This window comes from Salvelinus sp. IW2-2015, linkage group LG4q.1:29 (genome assembly GCF_002910315.2).
Source record: "Salvelinus sp. IW2-2015 linkage group LG4q.1:29, ASM291031v2, whole genome shotgun sequence".
Lineage (NCBI taxonomy): Eukaryota > Metazoa > Chordata > Actinopteri > Salmoniformes > Salmonidae > Salvelinus > Salvelinus sp. IW2-2015.
In genome coordinates this window covers 63,884,566-63,909,802 of record NC_036842.1, presented here as the reverse complement: position 1 = coordinate 63,909,802, position 25,237 = coordinate 63,884,566, and the positions used below count along the sequence as shown (strand labels likewise).

The 25,237-nt window shown below is 44.2% G+C and overlaps 1 protein-coding gene and 1 non-coding gene across 2 annotated transcripts in view; one reads left to right on the top strand and one right to left on the bottom strand.

The window, feature by feature from the left end:
* Positions 1–1,942: 1,942 nt before the first annotated feature.
* On the bottom strand, positions 1,943–2,025 carry trnal-cag (transfer RNA leucine (anticodon CAG)). Its single transcript has one exon. It is a non-coding gene; the product is annotated as a tRNA-Leu (tRNA).
* Positions 2,026–16,042: 14,017 nt separating this feature from the next.
* Positions 16,043–25,237, top strand: part of LOC111960980 (protein-glutamine gamma-glutamyltransferase 2-like) — a 14,901-nt gene continuing 5,706 nt past the window's right edge. Inside the window, exons 1-12 of the mRNA XM_023983127.2 lie at positions 16,043–16,215; positions 17,243–17,413; positions 17,574–17,804; positions 18,208–18,326; positions 18,882–19,010; positions 21,668–21,845; positions 22,032–22,170; positions 22,277–22,380; positions 22,516–22,758; positions 22,964–23,230; positions 23,470–23,630; positions 23,835–23,971. Of these exons, the coding sequence (XP_023838895.2) occupies positions 16,200–16,215; positions 17,243–17,413; positions 17,574–17,804; positions 18,208–18,326; positions 18,882–19,010; positions 21,668–21,845; positions 22,032–22,170; positions 22,277–22,380; positions 22,516–22,758; positions 22,964–23,230; positions 23,470–23,630; positions 23,835–23,971 (1,895 nt within the window). The 5' untranslated portion in view covers positions 16,043–16,199. The remainder of the gene's footprint in view (positions 16,216–17,242; positions 17,414–17,573; positions 17,805–18,207; positions 18,327–18,881; positions 19,011–21,667; positions 21,846–22,031; positions 22,171–22,276; positions 22,381–22,515; positions 22,759–22,963; positions 23,231–23,469; positions 23,631–23,834; positions 23,972–25,237) is intronic.

Below are 25,237 nucleotides of genomic sequence, written 5' to 3'. Positions count from 1 at the left end.
ATGCCAAAAAAACAGAACAAGTGACAAACGCATAGTAAGACCAAATCAGACATGAGAGCAGAATGTTAAATGTTATCATAAAATACATGCCTGCATTCATTATTTCTCGATTGTCAGTTAACTGATATTGTTGATTTCTTAACTGGCAATGTCGAGGATAGGCAGGTGGGTTGTCAGTACTTGTCATATCTGTATGGGCTTTAGCCAGCTCATTTTCCATTTGTTGTCATGCCATACATGCTACATATTGATAAAGTCTGACTCCTGACCTACATCTATGATGTTTGTGAAAATCTCTGGCCAAATAATATTAATGGTAGGATGGGAATATTTATTGTCTTGACTCTAGAGTCACCGGGCTACTGATTTCCTGGGTTGTAAAAGGCAGGAGATACATGTCTTTAAACACGCTTTAATCTCCTATGCATGGTGAAACTGTTCATAAGCTCTGTTAGACACATTAACAGCCCTATGTCTTTGTGCAACAGGGCCAATGTTATGGTGACTAGCTTGTTCCTCCCAAGAAGATCAAGGGCTTGACATATGCCTTATTGTAAATAGCAAACACAGCCATAGACACGTAAAAAGGCACACAGACAGGCTGGCTGACTTCATAGTTGGTTTACCTAGTTCTAATCAGTTGATAAGTGACAGAAACACATGAGAAGGCCTTGTTTAGACAAGCACTCCCCTTACAGAGGGCTATATAGACTGAGTCTGAATACATTCCAATCAATACTTGCTATTTTTTCATTGTCAAGCAGAACCTTTCAMAGGAAGTGCGGATATCCACATTCTATACAGTTATTGGCCCTCCTACTACTTGATCTTTTTTCCACTAATTGGTCTTTTGACCAATCACATCAGATCTTTTAATGTCAGATMTTTTTCAGACCTGATCTGATTGGTCAAAATACCAATTAGTGAAAAAAAATATCACATTTAGGCTGCCTGTGTAAATGCAGCCAATGTTTCAATCCGATGTCTGCATGTGTCTTTGTATGTCTGTACCAGGTGCTCTGTTCTTGACTTACCTTAGCAGCTGCCATATGGCCGTAGCTGTATATGTGTACTGGTAAGGCGTGACTGATGCAGCATTGGCCAGAAACGCTGTGAGGTACAGAACGGTTGCCACAGTATTATACACCATCACCTACAAGATAGAGAACAGATGTTGATGAAGAAAAAACTATATGAGCATACAGCCTAAACGTTCCATTTTCCATTGAATAACAATTACAATAACAGGAGGTTAGTTGCACTTTAATTGGGGAGGACGGGCTCGTGGTAATAGCTGGAGCGGGATTATCAACAACCAATTTGACAGAGTTTGAATAATTTTTTTAAGAAAGTRGAAATCCAGGTGTGCAAAGCTCTTTGAGACTTACTCAGAAAGACGTACAGCTGTAATCGCTGYCAATGGTGATTCTAATTCATGTAAATTAGATATTTCTCTATTTTATTTCCAATAAATTCACATTGTCGTTGTGCGGTATTGTGTGTAGATGGGTGAGACAAAAACAACCTATTTAAAACCATTTTGAATTAAGGCTGTAGCACAACAAATTATGAAATAAATCAAGGGGTATGAATAATTTCTAAAGGCACTGTTAGCCCACTGTCTGTATTAAGACATTGTCTATATCGGCTCTCAATAGCTTTTCCCCCCGTGCCTGTCACAAACTCAAGTGTCCAAACCCTAGCCTATATAATGCTAGCGGACCTAGCCTACATCAATTTGCTTTTAGTTGCAAAATACAAATATTCACAATAACATTGCCTAAAATGTTTCCCTATGTTTTATCACCGCTTAATCATCATAGGCTACAGTTATTTATTTCGTTCTTTCTTTTAGAACACCATTCATTGATCAATTCAATAGAAAAAATAACGAATAGTTACTGGCTACCTACTACTATTAAATTACCTTTCCAAAAAATATTGTCAGAAGTGGGATTCGAACCCACGCCTCCAGGGGAGACTGCGACCTGAACGCAGCGCCTTAGACCGCTCGGCCATCCTGACGTTATTCTACTAGGCTGTGGTAGCACTTATGAGCATATGCACCCGAGTGAAAATTGTCTATAAAATTATAGAAAACATAGCCAGCGAGCTACTTTTGTAACAATAGTATGGCGAATAACATGTGAATGAATAATGAAACAAGGAAGAATATCAGCGAGCTATGAAGCAAATTAACGTTAGCAGCTAGCTAGCATATAATCATTAGCTAGCTAGCTAACGTTAGCACGTGGTTTCAAACTCTTGAATAACATTAAGTTACTGTAGCAAGCTTGATCTTAATTTGTCCTCCGTCAGGCGAGACACCTTGGAAGCTATGTGCAATTCTCATAGCATTTATTTGTTTGTTGAACTGGGAAATAACAATGTAGCACGGCTACTTGTTAGGCGATATTTCGTCTTAAAAATATTTTTCCCATCAGCATTGGTCAGTCGTCTGTCGCAGTGCTTAATTTGAGCCGGTTCTGCCGGAACAGGATCAGGCACCTCTCAGTTTTGGACTGTTTCGTTCCTTAACCAATTTTCCAGGATCCGGTACCTCTCGTGGCATGAAACATTATTTTCACTGTTTGCAACGTAAAMATTTTGTTAATTTAAATTACCTCTGTAATTCTCCTACCCCCTAAAAAGGTTATATGAAAACGTGCCTAATATTCTAAGAATGTATTCATGTTGGGCCCGTCCGGGTTTATGGTTCACTTTCTATGATCTTTCTCCCTCTCTCTGCTAGACATGAATGAATCAATCCAATTTCTAAAGCCTTTTTCACATAAGCACATGTCACAAAGTACTTGTACAGAAACCCAGCCTAAAACCCCAAACAGCAAGTAATGCAGCTCTCATCTCTCCAGCGTTGCACTTCATTTATTTCCTTGTAGAATGATAGCCGCTGGAGGTGCTGCAGAACCCTTGATAAATTGAAATACATTTGCGAAATGTATTGAATTACTGCTGTCAGTTCAGAAAGAAATKAAATTATTTAGAGTACTAAACCAGGAGTAGGTCTATAATTAAGCCACAGAGGAACAATAGCATATTTAAAATAAATAGCCTAGTTATGGATTGAGTGTAGCCCAATCACAAGGCATGCCTACAGTCAGGAACACGCAGAAAATCTGTCAGTGAACCGCATGCAGGCAAAACAGGCCTTTTGCAATATTTCAAATACAATCGCTGGAAAACTCAGGTTGGAAAGCAAATCGATTCTGCTGAAAAAAAGAAGACTGTGGGCTACCAAATGTTGTCAATTTACAAATAGGCCAATTGAGTGAACAACGAAAAAGATAGGCTTTCGGTATGAGCGCAACGACTATCGCTGGTGAATGAGCTGTGGGTAAATCAGTGAAACTGGAAAGCTTGTATTGTCACACGCCAGTTCGTCTTGTTTGCCAAGTCAACCAGCGGGTTTCTCATAGCCCCTGCTGTTCACGAGTCTCTTTTTCCTCGTCCTCCTGGTTCTGACCCATGCCTGTCCCGACTCTGAGCCCGCCTTCCTGACCATTCTGCCTGCCTGCTGAACTGTACCGTTTTGGACAGTGACCTGGTTATGAACTCTTGCCTGTCCCCGACCTGCCTTTGCCTACCGGTTGGACTGTAATAAATATCAGAGCTCAAACCATCTGCATCTGGGTCTGGCCTCTTGTTATATTTATAGGAATATAATCTCCTCATATTGTACAATATGTGTGTCTCCACACACCTAGGCCTAGGCTGGTGATGGATTCAAGACGAGGACGTTTTTATTGATCTCAGTTTGTTAGTGTCAAAGTAGCCTGTCATTTCGATCATTTGTGAGCTATTAAAAAATATTCTGCTAAGGTCTCCAGTCATGTAGAATTGCATGAAATGTGTTATAATTTTTCTCTCTATCAATTCAATTCAAGGGGCTTTATTGACATAGAAAACATATATTTACATTACCAAAGCAAGTGAAATGGACAAACAAAAGTGAAATAAACAAAAAGTGAACAGTAAATATCACACTCATATTATGTCAATACACTGTTGTAATGATGTGCAAATAGTTCAAGTACAAAAGGGAAAATAAATAAACATAAATATGGGTTGTATTTACATTGGTGTTTGTTCTCTACTGTTTACCCTTTTCTTGTGTCAACAGGTCACACATCTTGCTGCTGTTATTGCACACTGTGATATTTCACCCAATAAATATGGGAGTTTATCAAAATAGGATTTGTTTTCTAATTCTTTGTTGGTCTGTGTAATCTGAGGGAAATATGTGTCTCTAATATGGTCATATATTTGGCAGGAGGTTAGGAAGTGCAGCTCAGTTTCCACCTCATTTGCCACTGTGCACTCTCTGTTTGGGGCCAAATAGCATTCTAGTTTGCTCAGTTTATTTGTTAATTCTTTCCAAAATGTTAAGTAATTATCTTTTTGTTTTCTCATGATTTGGTTGGGTCTAATTGTGTTGCTGTCCTGGGGCTCTGTGGGGTCTGTTTGTGTTTGTGAACAAAGCCCCAGGATCAGCTTGCTTAGGGGACTCTTCTCCAGGTTCATCTCTCTGTAGGTGACGTCTTTGTTATGGAAGGTTTGGGAATCGCATCCTTTCAGGAGGTTATTGATTTTAACGTCTCTTTTCTGGATTTTGATAATTAGCGGGTATCGGCCTAATTCTGCTCTGCATGCATTATTTGGTGTTTTACGTTGTACACGGAGGACATTTTTGCAGAATTCTGCATGTAGAGTCTCAATTTGGTGTTTGTCCCATTTTGTGAATTCTTGGTTGCTGAGTGGACCCYAGACCTCACAACCATAAAGGTCAATGGGTTCTATAACTGATTCAAGTAWTTTTAGCCAGATCCTAWTTGGTATGTCACATTTTATGTTCCCTTTGATGGCATAGAAGGCCCTTCTTGCGTTGTCTCTCAGTTCGTTCACAGCTTTGTGGAATTTACCTGTGGCGCTGATGTTTCGGCCGAGGTATGTATCGTTTTTTGTGTGCTCTAGGGCAACGTTGTCTAGGTGGAATTTGTGTTTGTGGTCCTGGCAACTGGACCTTTTTTGGAACACCATTATTTTTGTCTTACTGAGATTTACTGTCAGGGCCCAGGTCTGACAGAATCTGTGCAGAAGATCTAGGTGCTGCTGTATTCCCTCCTTGGTTGGGGACAGAAGCAGCAGATCATCAGCAAACAGTAGACATTTGACTTCAGATTCTAGTAGGGTGAGGCCGGGTGCTGCAGACTTTTCTAGTGCCCGCGCCAATTCGTTGATCTATATGTTGAAGAGGGTGGGGCTTAAGCTGCATCCCTGTCTCACCCCATGGCCCTGTGGAAAGAAATGTGTCTTTTGCCATTTTTTACCACACACTTGTTTGTGTACATTGATTTTATAATGTCATATGTTTTTCCCCCAACACCACTTTCCATCAATTTGTATAGCAGACCCTCATGTCAAATTGAGTCAAAAGCTTTTTTGAAGTAAACTCAACATGAAGACTTTGCCTTTGTTTTTGTTTGTTTGTTTGTCAATTAGGCTGTGCAGAGTGAATACGTGGTCTGTCGTACGATAATTTGGTAAAAGCCTATTTGACAGTTGCTCAGTACATTGTTTTCACTGAGGAAATGTACAAGTCTGATGTTAATGATAATGCAGAGGATTTTTGGGTCTCTATGTTTTTGGTTGGATAGGTTTCTCAATTTCTTTCTTAGGCTTTTGCATTCTTCATCAAACCATTTGTCAATTTTATTAATTTTCTTAGATTGTCTGTTTGACAATTTTTGATTTGATAGGGAAGCTGAAGGGTCAAATATACTGTTTAGGCTTTCTACTACACATTTTACACCTTCACTAATACAGTGAAATGTTTTGTCCAGGAACTTGTCTAAAAGGGATTGAATTTGTTGTTGCCTAATAGTTTTTTGGTAGGTTTCTACACTACTTACCTTCCATCAGCCGAGAGCTGACCAGTGACACGAGCCTACCAGATGAGCTAAATTACTTCTATGCTCGCTTCGAGGCAAGTAGCACTGAAACATGCACGAGAGCACCAGGTGTTCCGGACGACTGTATGATCACGCTGTCCGCAGTGGATGTGAGTAAGACCTTTAAACAGGTCAACATTCACAAGGCCGCAGGGTCAGACGGATTACAAGGACGTGTACCACGAGTATGCACTGATCAACTGGCAAGTATCTTCACATTTTCAAACTCCCTGTCTGAGTCTGTAATACCAACATGTTTCAAGCAGACCACCATAGTCCCTGTGCCCAAGAGCACTAAGGTAACCTGCCTAAATGACTTCCGACCCGTAGCACTCACGTCTGTAGTCATGAAGTGCTTTGAAAGGCTGGTCATGGCTCACATCAACACCATTATCCCAGAAACCCTAKACTCACTCCAATTTGCATACCGCCTCAACAGATCCAAAGATGATGCAATCTCTATTGCACTCCACACTGCTCTTTCACACCTGGACAAAATAAACACCTATGTGAGAATGCTATTCATTGACTACAGCTCAGCATTCAACACCATAGTGCCCTCAGCTCATGACTACGCTAAGGACCCTGGGACTAAACACCTGCAACTGGATCCTGGACTTCCTGATGGGCCACCCCCAGGTGGTAAAGGTAGGTAACAACACATCCGCCACGCTGATCCTTAACACGGGGGCCCCTCAGGGGTGTGTGCTCAGTCCCCTACTGTACTCCCTGTTCACTCATGACTGCATGGCCAGGCACGACTCCAAAACCATCGTTAAGTTTGCCAATGACACAACAGTGGTAGGCCTGATCACCAACAACGACGAGACAGCATATAAGGAGGAGGTCAGAGACCTGGCTGTGTGGTGCCAGGACAACAACCTCTCCCTCAACGTGATCAAGACTAAGGAGATGATTGTGGACTGCAGGAAAAGGAGGACCGAGCATGCCATCATTCTAATTGACGGGGCTGTAGTGGAGCAGGCTGAGAGCTTCAAGTTCCTTGGCGTCCACATCGCCAACAAACTAACATGGTCCAAGCACACCAAGACAGTTGTGAAGAGGGAACGACAAAACCTATTCCCCCTCAGGAGACTGAAAAGTTTTGGCATGGGTCCTCATATCCTCAAAAGGTTCTACAGCTGCACCATCGAGAGCATCCTGACTGGTTGCATCACTGCATGGTATTGCAACTGCTTAGCCTCCGACCGCAAGGCACTAAAGAGGGTAGTGCGTACTGCCCAGTACATCGCTGGGGCCAAACTTCCTGCCATCCAGAATCTCTATACCAGGCGGTGTCAGAGGAAGGCCCTAAAAATTGTTGAAGACTCCAGCCACCCTAGTCATAGACTGTTCTCTCTGCTACCGCACAGCAAGCGGTACCGGAGGGCCAAGTCTAGGTCCAAGAGGCTTCTAAACAGCTTCTACCCCCAAGTCATAAGACTACTGAATATCTATACAAATGGCTACCCAGAATACTTGCATTGCCCCCTTCTTTTATGCTCCTGTTACTCTCTGTTATTATCTATGCATAGTCACTTTAATAACTCTACCCACATGTATATATTACCTCAATTACCTCGATTAACCGGTGCCCCTGCACATTGACTCTGTACCGGTACCCCCTGTATATAGTCTCGTTATTGTTATTTTACTGCTGCTCTTTAATTATTTGTTACTTTATTTGTTATTTTTTATGTATTTTTCTTAAAACTGCATTTTTGGCTTGTAAGTAAGCATTTCACTGTAAGGTGTTGTATTCGGTGCATGTGACAAATACAATTTGATTTGATCTACAGCATTTCTTAATATTGTGCAGTTCCTTTGGCTTTGATGCCTCATGATTGACTATTGTTCTGTTCAGGTAGACTGTGATTTTGCTGTGATCTGATAGGGGTGTTAGTGGACTGACTGAACGCTCTGAGAGAGACTGGGTTRAGGTCAGTGATACAGTAATCTACAGTACTACTACCAAGGGATGAGCTGTAGTTGTACCTACCATAGGAGTCTCCTCGAAGACTACAATTAACTATGTACAGACCCAGCTTGCGACAGAGCTGCAAGAGTTGTGAACAATTTTTGTTGGTTGTTTTGTCATAGTTGTGTCTAGGGGGGCATATTTGGGAGGGAATATTGTCACCTCCAGGTAGGTGTTTGTCTCCCGTGTGCTAGAGTGAGTCAGGTTCTTGTCCAGTTCTGGCATTTAGGTCATCACAGACTGGGACATTCCCTGGGCCTGGAAATGGTTGATCTCCCCCTCTAGGATGGAGAAGCTGTCATCGTTAAAGTATGGAGATTCTATTGGGGGGATATAGGTAGCACACATGAGGACATTTTCCTCTGTTGGGATMATTTCCTTATTCATTTCTAGCCAGATGTAAAATGTTACTGGTTTGACTAATTTAATAGAGTGGGTTAGGTCTTCTACCAAATTAACATACCCCCTGCGTCTCTTCCCTGTTTCACACCTGGTAGTTTGGTGGATGGTCATCAGTGGTTCCATCTCCTCTATACCATGATTTTTATAGAATGACAATGTCTGTATTTCCAATTTCTTTGATGAAGTCTGGGTTCCTGCTCTTTAGGCCAAAGGCAGATGACCTCAGACCTTGTATATTCCAGGATGACATATTAAAAGCTTTGTGTTCCATAGTGTCGAATGTTGTTTTTGTGTGGTTTAGGCCCGGACCATTACAGTAGGTGTGAGCAGAGCATGTTGAGCATCTGATACATACCTCATAGGTCGCAAGATGTGGCTTTGGGGGGTGCATTAGTAGGGTTTGGGCCTCTTGCTCTTCTTACGGCCTGGCATATGTGAGGCTGTCATGTTGAGGTCCTTGCTGCAGGGGCCATGGGGGTGGCATAGGTCTGATCAAGGRGGGGGCTATATAGGGTGTGGCCAGGGTTTGTTTGGGGTGGTCTCAGCTGGTTGGGGTATGGGTGTAGGTCATTTTGGCATGGGTTCTCTCGGTGCAGGTCCTTCGGGAGGCGGTCTTGCAGGTCTGGGAGGGTGTCTCGACACACACACACACAACACACACACACACACACGCACACACACACCTCTGTTCTGAATGCTGGAAGGAAGCCCAGGACAGTGTTTTTACTGTGGAGGGGGTGAGCACTGGGCAGAGGTTTCTGTCTCCATTCTGTGACTTCCTCCTGGCAGCACGCACTCAGCCTGTGTTGATGGAGATGTCTGCACACCAAGTGTTGCAGCTGCCTCCGCAGGAGAAGGAAGGATCAAGAACAAGACCTCCTGAAGACCACAGATAGCTCTAAATCTCTTGTTCAGAGTCTGAGTACATGTTGACTGAGGTGTCTGATTCACTGTCCTTACTTCTGCGTTGTCTGGTGTAGTGAAAGAGGGGATTCATGACTYACACTTACTTCCGGYGCCGAAACGAGATGGCCGCCTCGCTTCGCGTTCCTTGGAAAATATGCAGTATTTTGTTTTTTTATGTGTTATTTCTTACATCGGTACCCCAGGTAATCTTAGGTTTCATTACATACAGTCGGGAGGAACTACTGAATATACGATTAACGTCAACTCATCATCGTTCCTACCAGGAATATGACTTTCCCGGAAACGGATCCAGTGTTTTGCCTTCCACCCAATTACAATGGATCTGATCCCAAGCCGGCGACCCTGTGCGACGCCGTAAAAGGGGCAAACGAGGCGGTCTCCTGGCCAGGCTCGGAGACGGGCACATCGCGCTCCACTCCCTAGCATACTACTCGCCAATGTCCAGTCTCTTGACAATAAGGTTGATGAAATCCGAGCACGGTAGCATTCCAGAGAGACATCAGGGATTGCAACGTGCTCTGCTTCACGGAACATGGCTAACTCAAGAGACGCTAACGGAGTCGTGCAGCCAGCTGGTTTCTTCATGCATCGCGCCGACAGAAACAAACATCTTTCTGGTAAGAAGAGGGGCGGGGGGTATGCCTTATGATTAACGAGACGTGGTGTGATCATCATAACAACACACAGGAACTCAAGTCATTCTGTTCACCTGATCGAGAACTCCTCACAATAAAAATGTCGACCGCATTATCTACCAAGGAATTCTCTTCAATCATAATCACAGCCGTATATATTCCCCCCCAAGCAGACACATCGATGGCCCTGAACGAACTTATCTGACTCTTTGTAAACTGGAAACACCACACACCCTGAGGCTGCATTCATCGTAGCTGGGGATTTAACAAGGCTAATCTAAAAACAAAACTCCCTAAATTCTATCAGCATATCGATTGTGCTACCAGGGCTGGAAAACCCTAGATCATTGTTATACTAATTCGCGACGCATATAAGGCCCTCCCCCGCCCCCCTTCGGAAAAGCTGAACCCACGACTCCATTTTGTTGATTCCAGCCTACAAACAGAAACTAAAACAACAAGCTCCCGCGCTCAGGTCTGTTCAACGCTGGTCCGACCAATCTGATTCCAGCGTTCAGACTGCTTCGATCCAGCGGATTGGAATAGTTCCGCATTGCGTCCAACAACAATATTGACGAATATGCTGATTCGGTGAGCGAGTTCATTAGAAGTGCATTGACATGTTCGTACCACAGCAACGATTAAAACTCCCAAACCCGAAACCGTGGATTGACGGCAGCATTCGCGTGAAACTGAAAGCGGCGAACCACTGCTTTTAACAGGGCAAGGTACCGGAAGCATGACGAATACAAACAGTGTAGCTATTTCTCTCCGCAAGGCAATCAACAGGTAAGTCCCAGTACAAGAGACAAAATCGAGTCGCAATTCAAACAGCTCAGACACAAGAGGTATGTTGCAGGGTCTACAGTCAATCACGGATTAACAAAAAGAAAACCAGCCCGTCGCGGACCAGGATGTCTTGCTCCAGACAGGCTAAACAACTTTTTTGACCGCTTTGAGACAATACAGTGCCACTGACACGGCCCCCTACCAAAACTGCGGGCTCTCCTTCACTGCACCGAGGTGAGTAAAACATTTAAACGTGTTAACCCTCGCAAGGCTGCAGGCCCAGACGCAATTCCCAGCGCCGTCCTCAGGCATGCGCAGACCAGCTGCTGGTGTGTTACGGACATATTCAAAACTCCTTATCCCAGTCTGCTGTTCCCACATGCTTCAAGAGGGCCACCATTGTTCCTGTTCCCAAGAAAGCTAAGGTAACTGAGCTAAACGACTACCGCCCGTAGCACTCACTTCCGTCATCATGAAGTGCTTTGAGAGACTAGTCAAGGACCATATCACCTCCACCCTACGGACACCCTAGACCCACTCCAATTTGCTTACCGACCCAATAGGTCCACAGACGACGCAATCGCAACCACACTGCACACTGCCCTAACCCATCTGGACAAGAGGAATACCCATGTGAGAATGCTGTTCATCGATTACAGCTCAGCATTTAACACATAGTACTCCAACTCGTCATCAAGCTCGAGACCCTGGGTCTCGACCACCGCCCTGTGCAACTGGTCCTGGACTTCCTGACGGGCCGCCCACACAGACAGCGTCGTGAAGAAGGCGCAGCAGCGCTCTTCAACCTCAGGAGGCTGAAGAAATTCGGCTTGTCACCAAAAGCACTCACAAACTTCTACAAGATGCACAATCGAGAGCATCCTGTCGGGCTGTTTACCGCCTGGTACGGCAACTGCTCCGCCCACAACCGTAAGGCTCTCCAGAGGGTAGTGAGGTCTGCAGAACGCATCACCGGGGGCAAAATACCTGCCCTCCAGGACACTACACCACCCGATGTCACAGGAAGGCCATAAAGATCACAAGGACAACAACCACCCAAGCCACTGCCGTTCACCCCGCTATCATCCAGAAGGCGAGGTCAGTACAGGTGCATCAAAGCGGGACCGAGAGACTGAAAAACAGCTTCTATCTCAAGGCCATCAGACTGTTAAACAGCCACCACTAACATTTAGCGGCCGCTGCCAACATACTGACTCAACTCCAGCCACTTTAAAAATGGGAATTGATGGAAATTATGTAAAAATGTACCACTAGCCACTTTTAACAATGCCACTTAATATAATGTTATACCCTACATTACCCATCTCATAGTATATACTGTACTCTATATCATCTACTGCATCTTGCCATCTTTATGTAATACATGTACCACTAGCCACTTTAAACTATGCCACTTTATGTTTACATACCCTACATATACTCATACGCTCATATGTATATACCGTACTCTATACCATCTACTGCATCTTGCCTATGCCGTTCTGTACCACCACTCATTCATATATCTTTATGTACATATTCTTTATCCCTTTACACTTGTGTGTGTATAAGGTAGTAGTTGTGGAATTGTTAGGTTAGATTACTTGTTGGTTATTACTGCATTGTCGGAACTAGAAGCACAAGCATTTCGCTACACTCGCATTAACATCTGCTAACCATGACTAATAAAATTTGATTTGATTTGATTTGATTTGATTTGATTTACATGGGGTGTAATTTCAGGGAGTCACTCAATCTGGGCCAGGCCTCTACACCCCTTTTCATGGAGAGCTACTATCTTGTAGGTTTTCACTTCAACCCTGATCTAGCACGCCTGATTCTAATAATTAGCTTGTTGATAAACTGTACCAGGTTAATTACAACCGGGTTTGGAATGAAAACCTACAGGACGGTAACTCTCCAGGAGCAGGATTGGAGACCCCTGATCTGGGCTGTCCCTGCCCTGCTGTATCTATACACCCGCAAAAACCTCTGCTAAATATGTATATGTGACCAATAAAATTGTATTTGATTTACAGTACATAGTAGGACTGGCTATGCTCCAAAAATGCACCCGCTCTGTCAGGAGGAGAGTATTTATGTCTCAGCGTTGGCACAAGCGCGAAGAAGAGGATGAAAGATGCTTATTATTTCAGTGGCGGTCTGTGGAGAGTAACTCTCCCTGTGTGAACATTCGGATCAGTGATTATTTTATTCAAACTTGGCTGATACCTCAGCCTTCTGGCTGGCTGTATATCATCAGGACACACACTTTCCACTCCTCTTCGATACACTGTGATTTTCGTAGCAGGTGAGGATAGCATTTTCACTAACTCTAACCCTTTTCCTAACCTTAACCTCAGTCTCCTAACCTGCTACGTTAATTCTGCTAATCTGCTGCGTAAATTTGCCTAACCTGTTACGAAAAAGTGTATAAAAAAGAGTTTCTCGTAAATCATCACTCTACCCCAGACTTGACCTTTACAGCCTGTCATCTTGTTCTCATATCCTCCCTGAGCTCCCAAGAAGAGAGAGACATAGTGTGACTTGTCATCCTGGTCAACTGTCAAGAAGCTTGTCACATAGGTGCTATGAGGAAGAAGTCCTATGAGCCATTTTCCCGAAACCTGACTGTCACAGCATTCCTCAGTTTAGTGTCTAACACACTTGTTTGCCCCCTGTGTAAGCTGGACAGAGGGGCTTCTGTGTGTCAGCAAAAGCAAGCACCACCCAAGCAATGTAACAGCATGGTGATAATCTGCTGCCATCAAAATTATTTGAGAGGTTATTGTTCCTTCCGCTTTCCACTCAGAAAATACCAGAGGCCTCATTTATTATTTATAGTCACTGAGAGTTAACTAAATATGTCACACACTGTAGCAAGAGGGTATGATGCTGTCATGGTGATGAAGAAAGATCCCTCATATTGTATCCCTTTTGGTGTGTCTCCTTACTCCACTATCACTGTGGGAATTTGACTTTTAAACACAGTCTGGCTGGCAAACACACATACCTCTTACACACTCATCATTCCAATTCTCACAAATTGTAACTTCACATAGCCTAATATCTACTGATAGTTGAGCAAGTACACACTCAGAAAGTACTTGTATTTATGATCTATTACTGTATTGTAGCTATATTAGTAATAGAATTGTGGACTTGAATCCCATGACTTGGATTTGAATCGAGTCTCACAAATATTATAACATGATACTCGACTTGAAATTGGAGCGTTGACCCTCATGACATGTCATTGAAGTAGTCAGTCTCGACAGATGATATGATACACTACATTACCAAAAGTATGTGGACACCTGCTCGTCAAACATCTCATTCCAAAATCATGGGCATTAATATGGAGTTGGTCCCCTCTGCTGCTATAACAGCCTCCACTCTTCTGGAAAGGCTTTTCAATAGATGTTGGAAGATTGCTGCGGGGACTTGTGTCTATTCATCCACAAGAGCATTAGTGAGGTCGGGCACTGATGTTGGACGATTAGGCCTGGCTCACAGTCTGCGTTCCAATTCATCCCAGAGGTGTTTGAGGTCAGGGCTCTTCCACACCGACAAACCATTTCTGTGTGGACCTCGCTTTGTGCACGGGGCATTTTCATGCTGAAACAGGAAAGGGCCTCCCCCAAACTGTTGCCACAAAGTTGGAAGCACAGAATCGTCTAGAATGTCATTGTATGCTGTAGCGTTAAGATTTCCCTTCACTGGAACGAAGGGGCTTAGCCCAAACCATGAAAAACAGCCCCAGACCATTATTCCTCCTCCACCAAACTTTACAGTTGGCACTATGCATTCGGGCAGGTAGCATTCTCCTGGCATCTGCCAAACCCAGATTCATCTGTCAGACTCCAGAGAACGCGTTTCCACTGCTCTAGTCCAATTGCGGCAAGTTTTTTAAATTAATTTTTTAAAATWAATTTTACCCCCTTTTCTCCCCAATTTTCGTGGTATCCAATCGCTAGTAATTACTATCTTGTTTTACACCACTCCAGCCGACGCTTGGCATTGCGCATGGAGATCTTAGGTTTGTGTGCGGCTGCTCGGCCATGGAAACCCATTTCATGAATCTCCCAACAAACAGTTATTGTGCTGACGTTGCTTCCAGAGGCCGTTTGGAACTCAGTAGTGAGAGTTGCAACTGACTACCATTTCGTGGCAGAGCCGTTGTTAGTCTTAGACGTTTCCACTTCACAATAACAGCACTTACAGTTGACCAGGGCAGCTCTAGCAGGGCACAAAAACATCCGGTGGCGCACTGCACTAGCTTCGAATAGTCCCCGCGATATGCAACTTTTCAGGGAAGTCAGGAACCAACATACACAGTCAGTTAGGAAAGCAAAGGCTAGCTTTTTCAAACAGAGATTTGCATCCTGCTGCACTAATACCAAAAAGTTTTGGGACACTGTAAAGTCCATGGAGAATAAGAGCACCTCCTCTCAGCTGCCCACTGCACTGAGGCTAGGAAACACTGTAACCACCGATAAATCCACGATAACCGAGAATTTCAATAAGCATTTCTCTAYGGCTGGCCACGCTTTCCACCTGGCTACCCCAACCCTGGCCAACAGCTCTGCACCCCCGCAGCAACTGGCCTACCTGGTTAAAGGTGGGGGGGGGGGGGTGTATTTCAATACCATACATTTCAGTAGAAATCCCCATTCTGCTTTCACTAGTATTCTTCAACATTGGGACGTGTCTCCAGTCTAGATGACTCAACAAATGATGAAGCATATATTATGTTGATTAAATTGCTATACCATGTGCAAGGAAAAATGGACCGAGCTCCAGTCAATGTCCTGGACACCAATACATATGAATAAAAACCCTGGAACAAAATCATATTTCCCTCTTAAGTAGTATATCATGCTGTAAACGTATTCAACTTGTTTGTTCTCTTAAGTTGTGACTGGCCCATCCAGAAAGAAAAAATTGCCCATGTACGTGCTATAGAGACTGTGAAACAGGAAATTGTATATGATGCAAAACATTTACTGGAATACTGCTGGATTAGTAAAAGTGTGCCCTATTCCCTGAACCCATCTGCTGAACAAAAAACCGTGTGTCTGAACTYGCATCAGAGGGGCAGACGGCTGACACAAACTATAGTAAATACCTGGGCTCTCATCCTTTTTTCAGTATTGAAGTAAAATATTGAAGTAGGCAGACACACATGGGGGCGCATGACGAACACACACACACAGAGAGACTGACTGTGAGCACACCTTTGTTCTGGATCTCCACAGAGTGTGATGTCAGAGGTCAGGAAGGATAGTGAATGGGAGGTGTGTGTGTGAGCGTGTGTTGGAGCACAGGAATGGGGCCATTCCTCTCCAGTATAAATACAGAGTCCTGGTGGGGACAGTGGTAGAAAAGTGAGGCATACACCTTCAGGGCTGTTTGAAAAGGCACAAGAGGAGTCAAACTTATCATAAAAGGAGGTAAAACGGCAGAGAAGGAGGAGATATTCACAACAAAGACTGGAAAATGGCTGACCAAAACGGTGAGTGATTTATCATTATTACACTGCTTTTTCAAACCATTGATAGTGCTCTCTGAAGTAGAGGAGACAAATATGACTTGCAGTTTCCATATCTGTGAAAAATGTGCTACCATATAAATAAAATGTGCTGTCGTATGAATTCACAGCAGTGTGTTGAGATCACTCATTCTAATTTAAGCAATGCATACCAGGAGAGTAAGAGACCAATTTAGGCTTGTATGCACTATTCATAAAAATATGAGGATGGGCAGATGTGCTATCTGAAAGTTTATCCTGAAATGTATACATTTCTAAATTTATACAGAATATACAGTAGATCAGTGTTTCTCCTAGTGGAAAAAGATGGTCTGTCTCTGTGTGTGTTATAAGTACATGACACACAAGATTTCCTGCCAAAATAGATTAGCAAAAAGTAATCAACTTAAGGGCATTTCATATTTTTTTCACACAACTTTGAACCTAAATCCAATAACATGATGAAATGTTTTGTGGATTTCACATTGAATTCACGTTAGTTGACAACTCAACCAAATGTAAATCAAAACTACATGTTGAACTGACGTCTGTGCCCAGTGGGTATCATCAGCACAATGACTGCAAGTCTACAGATACCTTAGGGTATGCTACATAAAAATGCTATCCACAAGTTCATCTGACACTGGATAAATAAAAAAAAACATATTGATTGCCAGAATCTCAATCTCTAATGTTTTCACACAGTACATCATGCTTGAATGGAGTTGCCTACCTACAGTAGCTTCTATAAATATGAAGTGTGGTCCTTGACTTGGTGACTCATAATGATAGTCAGGCTACAATTGATGACTTGTCTGACCTTTCTGTTGTTTGACCTGTACAACCATTGTGATTGATATGACTAAAATAGAGATCTGTCTAGAAATATGAATATCTACTAGAGTATTAGTGTATGGCCTGGTTACCACCAAGATTCCCTCATGAACACATTATTCCTAACTACACAGTAGAAGTGACTGTGCCCTATGTTCTTTCTTTTATTGTGTTCCAGGTGTATTCATGGGGATGGACCTGCGTTGCCAGGTGAACAACCATGCCCATCGTACAGGGGAAATGGACCTGGAAAGGCTGCTGGTTCGTAGGGGGCAGCCCTTCTCCCTCGCTCTGCAGTGCTCCACACCCCTGCCCCCCAAATACAAACTAGCCATGATCCTGCATCTGGGTGAGCAACTCAATGCCAAGGACCATAAGCTTTAGTCARCTATAGAGTGGATACTATTGCAAAGTGGAGTCAGTTATGATTGACAGATATAAAACGAAAATGGTCTGGTAAAATAGCTTTGACTGACAGTATATGAGTTTTTGTTTGTTTGCGTGTTTAGGTAAGGAGGGTGAGGTGGTGGTGAAGGTTTTGGATGCCCGTGCTGGCCGTGACAAGTGGTGGTTCCGCCAGCAGAGGGCTCAGAATGAGGTGCTGCTGACGATCCACAGCCCAGCAGACGCCCCTGTGGGAATCTACAGCATGACATTGCTGCTCCTCTCCCCTGATGGACACATCCTGGAGCAGACCACACCAGAGACGTTCTACCTGCTCTTCAATCCCTGGTGCAAAGGTGAGCTCCGACACATAAACACACACACACAAATTAGTAGAATCAGTTGAAACGGCCCTGTTTTATTTGCTCTTTTGGTGAGGGGAACCAATAAGGGCTCAGGAAGGTGTCATCGGTATTCATTACTTTTGCACTCTTAGTAGGTCAGAGTCAGGGGACTCAACTTCTACTTCTGTTGTGTGTTTGTCTCAGTCTGTCTCCCCCTGTGTTTACTTTTAAATAAGTTTTAGCTAAACATGAAATTACTAGAAGGGATAGAGAAATGTCAAAGTTGGTGAAGAGATTGCTGATATGAAAGCTGTCAATTATGTGATACAATATCAAATCAATAAGATTGCTGTTGCCCCATATGTTTTCTCACTCAGTCTTTCCTCTGCTGGGTCTTTGTTTTTCTCCCTCCCAGCTGACTCTGTGTACCTACCTGATGAGGAGCTACTAGAGGAGTACATACTGAATGAAAATGGCCTCCTTTACCAGGGCTCCTGGGACCAGATCTCCTCACTGCCCTGGAACTTTGGACAGGTAGCAAACAGCACACCTCTGAAGGATGGACAGCTAACCCACCTGAGACAAAATTGATATATAGAGAGAAAATCTTTTGATCACAACCCATCGAGAACAAGAACTCAGTGTTGTGTTGCCTAAATCACTGTTCTAGCTGAGACGTTTTCAAACAGAAAGATAAACAACAGGGCATGTGGGAGGGTGTTGGCAGCCAGTAGTTTCTGGCGAGTCTGATGGCTTGATGGTGGCCTGTGTGAATTGTCACAGCTTGGTGGCATTGGAGACACAGTGCCTCAGCTGGCTGAATAAATGTCTTTGGTGGATGTAAGGCATTTCTACCCTGGCTGTGTGAAAATCCAGGGTTTGTCTCATTTCAGAGAGAGAGACATAGTCACATAGACATTGAGAGACGGACAGACAGCCTGCATGGCTGATTGTCTCCATCTAGTGAGGAGGATGGTACATATTCACAGTCACAATCACCAACTGTATGTTAACACTGGTTTGAGATTTGCATACCTCATCATGAGCACAATGTGTTCTCATAATATTTTAACATTTCATTTTTCATAGTTTGAACAAGATGTGGTGGATATCTGTTTTGAAATCCTGAACAATTCACCTGCTGCACTGAAAAACCCAGAGATTGACACAGCCAACCGAGCAGATCCAGTGTACGTGAGCAGGACAATTACTGCAATGGTAAGGTTCACCATATAAAGTAATTATTTCTACATCTAGGGGAATAGATGACGCCGGAGAAGAAGGCTGACGTTTTACATGTTCCTATCCAATTGTGTTTTTTGGTTTGTTTCTTTGCGTTGTTTGTAACTTCTTTTTAAAACTTATTTTGTACATAATGCTACCATCTCTTATTAGAACTGCGATTTCTCACCATGAACTGGCAGAATATTTTTTTCGTTTAACGAGTCCGATGAGCCCGACGTGAATGGTATACTGCTTTCCCGGGAACAAGCCCAGATCCCTGTCATTTGCGTTACGATAAGACGGAGAAAAAGGGGCTGGAGGGCGGGCTGCCTTCTGAGAATTCGTAGGCAATCRAATAAACCCCCACTGCCTTCCATTCTGCTAGCAAACGTGCAATCTTTGGAAAATAAGATTGATGACATACGCAGCAGATTAAACTACCAACGGGACATTCAAAACTGTAATATCTTATGCTTCACAGAGTCGTGACTGAACGACGACATTATCAACATACTGGTTGATTATACGGCTGGTTATACGCTGTATCGGCAGGATAGAACAGCGGCATCTGGTAAGACAAGGGGCGGCGGACTATGTATTTTTGTAAATAACAACTGGTGCACAATATCTAAGGAAGTCTTGAGGTTTTGCTCACCTGAGGTACATAAGCTGTAGACCACACTATTTACCAATAGAGTTTTCTGTATTCTTCGTAGCTATCTACATACCACCACAGACTGAGGCTGGCAGTAAGACCGCACTCAATGAGCTGTATTCCGCCATAAGCAAACAGGAAAATGCTCACCCAGAGGCGGTGCTCCTAGTGGCCAGGGACTTTAATGCATGGAAACTTAAATAGGTCTAACCAAATTTCCATCAGCATGTTAAATGTGCAACCAGAGGGAAAAAAACTCTGGACCACCTTTAGTCCACACGCAGAGACGCATACAAAGCTCGCCCTCCATTTGGCAAATCTGACCATAATTCTATCCTCCTGATTCCTGCTTACAAGCAAAAATTAAAGCAGGAAGCACCAGTGACTCGATCAGTAAAAAAATGATCAGGTGAAGCAGACGCTAAGCTACAGGACTGTTTTGCTTGCACAGACTGGAATATGTTCCGGGATTCCTCCATGGCATTGAGGAGCACACCGCATCAGTTATTGGCTTCATCAATAAGTGCATCGATGACGTCATCCCCACAGTGACTGTACGTACATACCCCAACCAGAAGCCAGGGATTACAGGCAACATCCGCACTGAGCTAAAGGCTAGAGCTGCCATAGCCATGAAGTGCTTTGAAAGGCTGGTTATGGCTCACATCAACACCATTATCCCAGAAACCATAAACGCTCTCCAATTTGCATACAGCCCTAACAGATCCACAGATGATGCAATCTCTATTGCACTCCACACTGCCCTTTCCCACCTGGAAAAAGAGAACACCTATGTGAGAATACTGTTCATTAACTACAGCTCAGCATTCAACACCATAGTGCCCTCAAAGTTCATCATTAAGCTATGGACCCTGGGACTAAACACCTTCCTTTGCAACTGGATCCTGGCCGCCCCCAGGTCGTCCTCAACACAGGGGCCCCTCAGGGGTGTGTGCTCAGTCCCCTCCTGTACTCCCTGTTCACTCATGACTGCACGGCCAGGCATGACTACAACACCATCATTAAGTTTGCCGATGACACAACAGTGGTAGGTCTGATCAACGACGAGACAGCATATAGGGAGGAGGTCATGGCCGTGTGGTGCCAGGACAACAACCTCTCCCTCAACGTGATCAAGACTAAGGAGATGATTGTGGACTGCAGGGGAAAGAGGACCAAGCACACCCCCATTCTCGTCGACGGGGCTGTAGTGGAGCAGGTTGAGAGCTTCAAGTTCCTTGGTGTCCACATCACCAACAAACTAACATGGTCCAAGCACACCAGATTATACAGCTGCACCATCAAGAGCATCCTGACTGGTTGCATCACTGCCTGGTATGGCAACCGATTGCAAGGCACTACAGAGGGTAGTGCGTACTGCCCAGTACATCACTGGGGCAAAGCTTTCTGCCATCCAAGACCTCTATACCAGGCGGTGTCAGAGGAAGGCTCTAAAAAATGCCAAAGACTCCAGCCACCCTAGTCATAGACTGTTCTCTCTGCTACCGCACGGCAAGCGGTACCGGAGGGCCAAGTCTAGGTCCAAGAGGCTTCTAAACAGCTTCTACCTCCAAGCCATAAGACTACTGAATATCTAATCAAATGGCTACCCAGACTACTTGCATTGCCCTCCGCCCCCTTTTTACACCGCTGCTACTCTCTGTTGTTATCATCTATGCATAGTCACTGTAATAACTCTACCTACATGTACATATTACCTCAATTACCTCGACTAACGGGTGCCCCCGCAAATTGACTCTGTACCGGTAATCCCCTGTATATAGTCTCGCTATTGTTATTTTACTGCTGCTCTTTAATTACTTGTTACTTTTATTTCTTATTCTTATTTGTACTGCATTGTTGGTTAGGGGCACGTAAGCAAGCATTTCACTGTGAGATCTACACCTGTTGTATTCGGCGCATGTGACAAATAACATTTGATTTGATTTAGTTATAATCTCACGGTAATTAACTTACTTCCTCTACATCTGTGCAGGTGAACGCTAATGATGACCGTGGCGTGGTGTTGGGCCGCTGGGACGGGAAGTATGATGATGGGGTGTCGCCCACACGCTGGACCGGCAGTGTGGCCATCCTCAGGCGATGGCGCGAGGCCGGGACACAGAGGGTGCGATACGGACAGTGCTGGGTGTTCTCAGGTGTAGCCTGCACAGGTGAGGCACACATACMGCGCCCTGACACAGGATGGCTCTCTTTTTTTCAACTACAAATTTCCAACACTCTCTGGCTCTATATTTTCTTTAACCTTTCATTAGGSCTCCAGTAATATTCAGCTCTGTAATTCTAGACAGACTATATGCTATTTGCTGATTGGCTCCTTCCGTTCACCCATCCCACAGTTCTTCGCTGTCTGGGCATACCTACTCGCCCTGTTACAAACTACTCCTCTGCCCATGACACTGACGGCAACCTGAATGTGGACTATCTGTACAATGAGCAGCTGGAGAGTGTGTCTGAAGGCAGGAAGGACATGATCTGGTAAAGCTCAAAAGCTACATTTCGGTCTCGACAAAGTCAGCACATTCATCCGTTTTTTTATAGTGGCTTCCCTCACATCAATACTGTAAATGCTTTGTGTGTGTAGGAACTACCATTGCTGGGTGGAGTCCTGGATGGATAGGGAGGATCTTCCTAAAGGCTATGATGGGTGGCAGGCTCTGGATCCCACCCCACAGGAGAGGAGTGATGGTACGGCCCCACTTGATATTCATGATCAGTCTGTCTCACTAAGGAAAAGCTCCTTTAAAACTCTGTTATTGGGCTCTTCATAACCTCACTCTTCAAATCACCCCATCCCCCCACTATCGTTCCCTTGTCTCTTAGGGGTGTACTGTTGTGGGCCCTGTCCAGTCAAGGCGGTGAGGGACGGTGATGTGGGGATGAAGTATGATGCAGCCTTCGTGTTCTCTGAGGTGAACGCAGACCTGGTCACCTGGATCGTCTACCCAGATGGCCAACGCTCACAGGTTTCCCTCAACCAGAAAACTGTGGGCCGAAACATCAGCACCAAGAGTGTGTATGGAGACTACAGAGAGGACATCACTAAACATTACAAATACCCTGAAGGTATTCACTTCCTTTCGTTAAGCACAGATAAGCACAAATATTCTCACCTGCTTCAATATTAGCACAGATGGGAACCGAACAGAAAGAGTACAGTACCGTTATACACAACAAATACCTCAAGGGAAGGGTGTTACTATATACACACGCATACCGTAAAAACAGACATTTTATATAACAGTATGACATCGTCCTTTCTTTCTACCAGGTTCAGTGAAGGAGCGTGAGGTGTATGAGAAGGCAGGACGTCGGATAACGCAGCTGAATGGAGGACCAGGGCAGCTGGAGCTGAAGATCAGACACGCCCAGGCCATCCTGGGGACAGACTTTGATGTGATAGTGGAGGTGCACAACGTGGGTGGGGAGGACACCCCGGCCCAGCTCACTGTGACCTCCAACGCTGTCACCTACAACAGCCTTCACCGGGGGGAGTGCCAGAGGAGGACTGCCAGCCTGACCGTGCCAGCCCAGAAAGGTGGGCCTCCGCTTGTCACATACACCATATAGGTGCCGTAGGCGAGACGAATCAAGACTCAGAACTGGTGTCAGTCCCTGTGTTAGATTTGTTTTTTTACTTGCACTGGGTGAGTCTGACCTACAACATCCCTGGGTTTCTTGTATTTTTAGGAACCGAGTAAACAGAGCAAAAAATACCACACCGAAGTGAAAAGAATACAATAATACTTTTTCCTCTCATCCCTATTATTCTCACAGCTCATAAGGAAGTGATGCGTCTACGGTACGATCACTATGGGGCTTGTGTGTCTGAGCATAACCTGATCAGGGTCACAGCACTGCTCCAGGCCAGCAGCCAGCCCGACATCATTCTGCAAGAGGTCAACATCCCACTAAGCATGCCACAGCTCCATGTCAAGGTACTAGGCTATACTGTATGTAACTGTAAATAGCTGGTGAATAATTGCTTGATGAATTGCGTGCTACTGTTTGCACTTTACACAATTGTCAAGATTGGCCATTTCCGGAGGGAAAGCAGTTGAAATATGCTGTAGGGGCTTGTTTTAGATATACTGAAATAATCCTCTCTGATGATGCCTGCACTGTCCATTTTCTTGCTTCAGGTAGTGGGAGATGCAGTTGTATCTCGGAAATTAATTGCACACATCAGCTTCACCAATCCCCTGCCTATCACCCTGAGAGGGGGAGTGTTCACAGTGGAGGGGGCAGGTCTGACTGCACCACGGGAGCTCCAAGCACCGTAAGTATCTCTGTGTTGTATGTGAGGGGACACATTCTTCATTGACTGTCAGCATGTTTGCCAATAAGTGTGTTCAGAGAGAATGTTACATCAGTATTACAGCCATGTTATTACTCTAAGTATAGAGGTGCAAAGTGCTATTTAAGCATAGAAGTTGACTCATCTAAGGTTTTGCTTAAATAGCTATGATTGTGGGTTTATCCATGAGCAATGAGTGAGACATGGCAGAATGAGTTTGAACAATGGTCTACTTACAATATGTAGACCTGAAACTCTTTAAAGCCCGGGGCTCTTTAAAGATCCCACACCTCGTGCAGCAGCAGATTTAGGACAGCAAGGACATACTCTTGCAATGTGGTCAGACTATAAAGAACAAGATCAGATTTTCTCTCACTCCACCTCCCCCAAAGACAAAGAGAGAGCCAGACATACCCTCCTTTTGCCAGGCCAAAGACGACTAACCTACCAGCCCAGCGTGGCTCTCCAGGACCACAAGCCAAATGTTACCACACATAACCTCCAACAGGAGACGCCAATGTAAACATAAGCCATCAGACTAAACACAGGATTATTTCTCTGCCCGTCAGTGACGTGAGGCTGGGGTAAATTGAACATTCTTTGAATGGTATTATGTTCAGATTGTGATATATTATTAAATCATGATCCAGACTGTTTTGCTAAGAAAGAACCAAACAAAAAACATAATTCTTGCTGGATGAACCTAGCCTACCTCATCTTTTGGTCAGTCATCTCATATTGTTCAAGTGTGAAATATTTTTAAACATTCCATGGCACACTGTCATAGCAGCACATAGTGTAGTAGCACATAGCAGCACATACTGTAGAAGCACATAGCAGCACCTAGTGTAGTAGAACATAGCAGCACATAGGTAGTAGCACATAGTGTATAGCACATAGCAGCACAGTTAGTAGCCTAGTTAGACATAGTACACATACTGTAGTAGCACAGTGTAGTAGACATATGTAGTACACATAGTGTAGTAGCAGTACACTACAGCACATAGTGTAGTGCACATTGATAGATGAGCACATAGTGGTAGTAGCACATAGTAACACATAGTGATAGTTAGCACATAGTAGCACATAGTGTAGTAGCACATAGCAGCAAATAGTGTAGTAGCACATAGCAGCACATAGTGTAGTAGCACATAGTAGCACAAGTGGTAGGTTTTAGCACATAGCAGCACTAACTTTGCTAAGTAGCACATAGCAGACACATAGTGTAGTAGCACATGCAGCACATAG